The 7,682-nt window shown below is 39.1% G+C and overlaps 1 protein-coding gene across 20 annotated transcripts in view; it reads left to right on the top strand.

The window, feature by feature from the left end:
- ARPP21 (cAMP regulated phosphoprotein 21) overlaps positions 1-7,682 on the top strand; it is a 276,847-nt gene that overhangs the window by 246,716 nt on the left and 22,449 nt on the right. The window contains exon 20 of one of the 20 annotated variants that reach the window (XM_025204130.1): positions 6,952-7,249. The exons of 18 other annotated variants lie outside the window; for them this stretch is intronic. In XM_025204130.1, the coding sequence (XP_025059915.1) occupies positions 6,952-6,959 (8 nt within the window). In that variant the 3' untranslated portion in view covers positions 6,960-7,249. Of the gene's footprint in view, positions 1-3,458; positions 3,818-6,951; positions 7,250-7,682 lie in introns of those variants that run through there. One more of the 20 variants, XM_025204128.1, reaches the window with a different exon arrangement.

Raw genomic sequence — 7,682 nt, 5'->3', positions numbered from 1 at the left:
GAGCTTACTTCTGACTGTGGAGGGGATCAGCAGCATGGCACAGGGCAGGGCAGGGGATGTGCTGGTCTTGAGCTATGGGCCATAGATTGAGCACCACTGCTTTAGTTGAATGCAGGTAAATTGTTAATGGCTCCCTTGCCACTTTCAGTGGTAAGGTTACTGCTGGCAGTTGTCTCGGTGGAGCTGGTTGTCTGTCCGCACCAGATATCAATGTGACTTGGTATACAAGTTGATGTGCTTTACTCTCATGCAAATATGCCTTGGGCAGGGCCCTGATTTTTTATTTTTTTTAAAATACAGAAGTGGGAAACCCATATACTCTAAAGCCTCCATCCTCAAATTGGACCTTTCAGGAGTCCCTTGTGCTTGTGCAGAGGCCCTTTGACTTCAGTAGGTTTCCATACAGGTGTAAGCCTTCTACCTTTGCTGATTCTTTAGCAGGACTGGAGTATGCATTAGTCAAGATCAGCAATGACTTTGACCATTGTTCTCTCTGGTTGCTTCTCTAGTAGGAACACTAGGATGTATATGGTGTCCTATTTCTTCAACATTCCTCCTTCTAGTATTCTGCAATGTCAGGGCTGGAAGCGTGGGAGCTGGAAATACAATGTGAATTTTTTGCCCAGCTTTGGTTCAGAACATTACTAAACCAGTTCAGACCTTTCCAAGTTCATTTCACAATGAGTTTATGCATTGTTACGGTTTCAGACTTGGTTTGCCTTGACATTGTCATGATTCAAAAGAACCATGATTCCCATGATTTAATCTTATTGAATACTTATAGGCGAGGTTCAAGCTCTGTGGCCTCATAGATGCCGGGCCAAGCTCATAAGGCCTTTTTATGCATAGACCTCAACACACTTTGCAATGAGAATTCCATCATAATCCCCAGTTACAAATGGCAAAACTGAGGCTCAGAGATGTGAAGTGACTAACACAGTGAATAGTGGATTTCCAGACAGATAAAAATGCTACCAACATAATTGAATGCAAGACACTGTTGATTTAACAGTGTAGTTGCAATGTATCCTGTTGCTAATGTTGAGTATTTATATGCTTTGTGTTGAAGATTCCATATACCTCTTTGCTTTTTCTGATAGCCACACGTTAACCATTTGAACCTGTTCTCTTGCACTGTAGATACTGTAGACAAATGTGTGTGTGCGCATTTTGTGTTGCTGTATATCCGTATCTCTGCCACTCAAACTAACCTAATCAAACAAAACTGGCAAAGTGCATTCATGTGAAATGTGCAATGCCTGCAAGACAGAAAAGCAAATCCTTCTCAAATACTGTAACTCTCAAACATCAGAAAATTTGTGCTTAATTTTAAAAAATCTTGTTTCATCTGTTTCTACCCATAAGGATGTTATGCCTATGTTTATACTTGCTCAAGTCCTGATGACTGCAAAAGGAGTTTTATGGGTAAACAGAATTGGTCCCCTAGATTTTATCTCTTTCAGAAATCAAGTTTTAGAAGGAGCTTTTGTTAGGCAGCTTCTCCTTATGTTGTTATATATTATACTGCACAAGAGCTTTACCATTTCTTTTGAATTGAAAGAGAATTCAGTTGAAAAGTTTCAAGCTGGCCAATACATGTTATGCAATGAAAACTTGGGGATTGGTAACAGAGGAGGGAGCTTTTCACTTGGAGATGACCAGTTCAAATCCAGCCCACACTGCTGGCTGCAGTTTTTGATATCTGTTGACTGTGGGCCTGATTCACAGTTCATAAAAGTCAGGCTTCCATTGGTTTCACTAGGGTTTGGATCAGATTCTTTATGGTTAAGCTTCTCTTTCTAGTTACTAGACAACAGGTGTCTGTGTAATTACCAAGCTTGTTGGCAGGCTCAGCAAAGAGCTTTAGGAATGAACAGAGGGAACGAACAATCCTTACTCTTCTAAAAGCAGTCTCTTTCTAACCTAGTTCCAAAGCATCAGGATGTATCTTTTTACGACGCTTACAGTGTGGTGCTGACAAGGCCATTTCTATTCTTTTTTCCTATGACCACACAGCCAGCTCCAGTCCGCAGCTGTGCATCCTGTCACTTTGGAAGTGTCACTAAACTTGTTTGAACATGGAAAAGAAATAAAAGATTACATGTAAACTTTTGTTCTGCCCTCATTTCCATTTGCATTTATTTATTTATTGGTTTGTTTATTTAATTTATATGGGTATACAATTCTTCTTGGACAATTAAATTTAGATGTGTAGGTCCATAACTGCTTTTATTTAGGTCCCTGATTTTGCCAATTTTTTAAGTACAGTTGCACAGGTAACTGAGTATTTGGTTTGCTAGGAAATCCAAAAAGAATCAGAAAACAAACATTTCAGATCAGTGTGAAAAGAAAATCATACAGAATTTTCAGGGAACTGAAAAGTCAAATGATTTGTTCTGTTTTGTCTTTCACTGTTTTCAAGCAAATTTTAAAATGAGATTAAATAAGCATCAAAACAAAAAGTCATTTAAAATAAAAATATTTGGTTTAAAAATGTCACAATGGAAAGTTTTGACTTGCAGATGTTTCGTTGTTGCATGTTTGGACTCAAGCAAGTCAGTGAACCGGAAACTAATTCAGAAAATATTTTGGTATCACTGAACCTGCCTTTTTTTTGGCAAAACAGTACCCAGTTGTAATGTTGCATATCTGCAGCTCCAATTGAAATGAGCAAGACTACATGTGAACTAATGTGTGTGGCAGAATCAGGCCCTGTTTGTACTTACACAATATCAAATTGACCTAAAAATAGAGTATACTTTGCATGCTGCAAATAAATAATCTGCAGGGTCTTTGTGTTTTGTGGTTCAAAGACATGAAAGGGTTGGTATACTGACAACTGTTTTATAGCTGATTATATCTAGATACAAAAGCCATCTCAGCATTTCCAAGCTAAGTTAGGAATCAGAATGGCTTGAGGCTTTCCCTCCAGAACCGAGCCGCGAAGTTTCTTAACGGCGCTTTGGCCTATCCCACACCAAGTGCAGAGAGACAGACTCTTTTGGTGTTGCCGTTGTTTTTAAACTTTTGTGTTCTTTCTACAAAACTTCTTTATTATAATTTCACTCTTTTCTCTCTCTCTCTCTCTTTCTCTCAGTATTTGTGTGTGATTCACCTCCCTTAATTTCTAAAATTGAGACCAAGCGGTAGCTTAACAGACTTATGAGAGGCAAGTTTTGAAATGATTTTCATGACTACATGTTATAGAATTGAATTATGTTATATAGAATCTGGTTCTATTTTATATGGGCTTTCTTTTGTTTATCTAGCATGATACCTTCCTGTTGAAGTTGCCTAGTTGATTTCCAGAGTATTATCTCTGAAGTAATACATAAGCGTGACAGAAACTTGCATATGATGAGCTCGAGCCCTGATACAACAAAGCAATTAAGTGCATAGGTATTTTCATTGAGGTCAAGGGATATTCATATTAACTTACGAGTAAGTTCTTCTTCCAGACCAGGGCCAGAGTGCTCTGAAGCTTGCAGCACTGATTGACTCAAAGCCACCTGCAATTAACAGAAGATTCCTATTGACTCCAGTAGTTTGGGGATCAGAACCTGCATGGGTGGCAAACTAAAGGATAAAGTTCTACACTTGGCTGTATGCTGCAGACCCTGTGCATGGCTGGAGCCCTGGTGATGTCAATATGTCTCCTGCATCTGTGTAGAGCTATTCATGGGACATTGCCTATAGTTCACATCTATTTCAAAAAGGTTTTTACGTTCAGTTCTTCAGGATCATATCCTTCTCCCTTCATATGTTTAGAAGCTCTGGGGAGAAAGAATTTAATGAAGTTATGGCCATGCTTTTGCTGTGAATGCTATTTGTAGCACAGTTGGTGTCCCATTTATAAAACTATCTCCCTGTAGTTGGGCTGCAAAACAAAGCTTGACCTGAAAGTGCCTGTCATTAAAGAGAATTTGCACTGGTTAGCAGTGATTTACAGAGTTCTCCCCTGGCCAATAGGTTACCAATACAGTGAAAACTTCCACTCATTCACAGAGCCCAATCAGGATTCTCCAAAAAAAGAATAGCTTAGAAAATGTGCAGAAGGCATCAGCCTATTGAGCTTTTGCCCTCTCTCAGCCATCTAAGTAATTCCACTGTGGGAGGCAACTTGCCTATTTAATCATTTACTTTTTTAAAGTATGATTGTAGTGAGCAAGATAGCTCTCTAGTCTAGCAAACTGGACACTGTGACAACATCCACAAGGAATCTGTGCACAAGTCCCAGCTCTCACTGATTCACCAACCTGGGGCATTCACTTCATCAGTCTGTGCATCCACTCCCACCTCCAGCCTAGTTGATCATGTCTATACAGAAAGTATAGGCATGATCATGAGACGAGTCATGGCAATAACTCGTCCAAGGTGTTTGTACAGTGCCTCATAGAGTGGGAACCCAGTCTCTAACAGTGCCTTTAGGCGCTACCAGAGGGATAATATTAATCAAATATTTAATAAATGATGGCTTGACAGTTTGTTACCTGCTGTTACTTCAGGGAGGTGAGAGAACTAAGTTATTCTACAATAATACAAATCCTAAGTAATAAAAGAAAATAATTCACTAATAGTTTGTTTATGAAGTGTATATATGGGCTTTCTTTTTTTAAATAAAAAGGCCTATTTTTTTGCACCTGCAGTTATTTTGGAGTACACTATCACTTTGATCTCTAGCTGCCCAATAGCACACAGTTTTCAACTAGTCATCCAAACAACATTATGTCAGCAAATAATTTTGTGTTGAAAGTGGGTTTGAAACTATTCTGTATTTAGGCTCTAAAGTAGTATGGGAAAAGATAAATTTATCACCCTTTTTGGGGATACAAAGCCAATTCATTGTAATTCATAGAAATCAGCAATCCATTAATCTGGATGCTGACTCATGAAACATCAGCTCATGAAAGCTTGTGTCTGTCGGTCTATCTGTCTGAGGTCCTGCAGTGACATCCAGGCAGGCCAACTCCTGCTCCTGTGTCTGGAGCTCAGTTTACTGTTGGGATCTACTTATCATTGAATTGGGAATTAGGGCCAAAACGGGCATGTTCCTTACCCTAATTTCATTTTTTACTCATTCTCCCACCCAGGACCAATCTTCAAAAGACCATCCCCTCAAAATCATGGTCTGCCCATAAGATGCAGTGATTTAAGTTAGTTCAGTGGCATACAGTCATAGAATCATAAAGAAGTATGGTTGGACATCCAGAGGTTATCTAGTCCCTACTGCCTGAGGTAGGATTATCCTTATCCAAACCATCCTAGCAAAACTACATAGTCTGTTCTACTGCCTCTCTGTTCTAAGTGAAAAAGCTTTTCCTGATATCCAATATAAACCTGCTTTGCTGCAACTTCAAGCCATTGGCCCATATCCTACTCTCTGCAGCAAGAGAGAAAAGGTGTTTTCCCTCTTCTTTTTGGCAGCCCTTGAGGTATTTAAAGACTGCTATCATGTCCCTTCTTAAGTGCCTTTTCCGCAAGCTGAACATGCCTATTTCTTTCAACCTCCCCTCATATGGTTTGCCTTCCAAGCCTTTTATTATTTTTGTCGCCTGCCTCTGGGCCGTCCATACCTTCTCCATGTCCTTTTTAAAATGTGGAGCCCAAAATTGCACACAATACTCTAGATGGCTTTCCTCCCCCTTTCCCTTCTTTGGTTCACCTGTGTCATTCACTAGCTGGGTGACTTTTTTGTCTCTAATAAAATTCAAAGGCTTCAGATTACCAAAAGCAGCTGCACATGCTTCGTCTGGGTTAATGCATTTATGTCAGGCTCAGGGCTTTGGGTAAGTGCCAAAATCCTAGATCAGCTGCTTTACCGGAATTATACTGCTGTAATGGAACCCTGCATTATGGTATTGCAATTATTTTTGCTTGCAGCTGGCTGTTCTCTCTATATTTTTACTGAAGTGAGATAAAAGCATTTTGTTCTTAAAAATAGAAGTTTCTATTCTGAATCATGCAGAAGCTTTGGGTTACATCCTGTCTGAAGGATGCTCCTGTCTGACCAAGGATTTATCTTCAGAGAGAATAGTAAATAAAGTTTTTAATCTTTAGGAAAAACAGAAACAAAAAATAAATGTCTTGAAATGTACAAGAATATCTGAAGAATGATAAAGTTAGTAATTGAGTGCAACATACTCATGTGCCACTGGGTTCACAGCAAGAACAAGGTTTCTTTTCCACAGCAAGCCATTTTGTAATACCAAGTTATTCGTAAAGCTGTCCCTAGAATTGGAAAATCTTTTGTATATAGAAATAAAAGAAGAGGCCTGTATTTTTAAAAGATTGTTTCCCCAGCCTTGAATCCTTACATGTGTATCCATTTAAACCCCTTTTGATGCCTATTCATATACATTTTTGTGAAATAACAGCTCTCTCAGGTTCTCCAGTCTGATGGCAAGGTAAACCGAATGCAATCTTTTATCTTTAAACTGTTCAACTGTGCCCTTCTTCATGTTCTTGTTAATAATGCCAGGTCTCCTAGGAGCTATCTTTCATGCAATTTCATCACATAAGCTTTTTGTTTGACCTTACATGCTGTTCCCTTGGAAAAAGAAAGCTGAAATGCCAACCTACCTTAATTAAAATTTTAGTCTCAAAAGATGTTACAATATGTGTTTTTTATTTACTGTGTAATGAAAGCACTTAATCATGTCTTTCCTGTGTATTCGCTTTTATTTAGAAGTGGAGAGCACTGAGTTTTAAAGGAATTCTCTTAAGGTGTAAGTGGATCGATGCATATGTTTGCAGCTTTCATGAATCATAAATGTTCTTTCATAGCAGACAGGATTTTGCATGTTTGTCCTAAACGAGGTCACTAAGATGACACAGAAAGGTCTAAATCTGGTACTGAGCCCTTTGTGGGGAGAGATGTCTTAAGATTGTTACATTATTAAAGATACAATGTCCTACCACTTGAGTAAGTGAAAGTACATTTCTCCCCCATAGGAGACTGAATATTTCTTAACTGCAGAGTTATTGGCGGCACTTGTTTCCTGCAGTTGGAATTTCGAAGGGACAAAAGGATGATTCATCAAAGAAAACCGAGTGGGTGTTTCTTTTGGTTGCTATACAAGAAGTCTACTAGAAGATATTAAATTCATGTGTGATATGAAATGTTGTTTTCTGCATTATTTACTGGCAGAAACCAAACCACCACAACAAAAGACTTTCTACTGCAGAGATGTAGCTATTCACTTATGCTACCGCTATTATTGGAGGAAAGTCTGGGTACAAAACATTCCAAGCTTTTTGTACATGTGCCTCGTTCCAGTGCATATTGGAAGCAAGAATAAAAATTAGTCTCGTAAAATCCTAATCCTGCAGTTGATTACGTGTGGGCATATCGCTTTGAATAGAAGGGCTTGGTTAGTCATATTTATTATATTCCCCACCCCCTCTTTCTACCTCCCATTTCCTTGATAGGAGAGCTGGCAACACCCAGCTGGCAGTTCTGTCTTTGGGTGGCCTATGATGCAACAGTTTGAATGCTCTGTGCATCTAGCTGTTGGGCCATTTCCAATTTTTGAGGTTGCATTGCAGGTGAAAGTAGCTTTTTACATTGCTTTCTTTCAGGGAAGGGAGTGGGAGATAGTGGTGGCAGTTCAACCAGAGAAGTAAAATCCGGTGTTAATGAGCAGCCCTAGCTAGCGGTGTCTGGTATTTTCATACTTGTTATT

Source organism: Alligator sinensis, unplaced genomic scaffold, assembly GCF_000455745.1.
Source record: "Alligator sinensis unplaced genomic scaffold, ASM45574v1 scaffold1118_1, whole genome shotgun sequence".
NCBI lineage: Eukaryota > Metazoa > Chordata > Crocodylia > Alligatoridae > Alligator > Alligator sinensis.
This window is presented reverse-complemented; position numbering and strand designations above follow the sequence as displayed.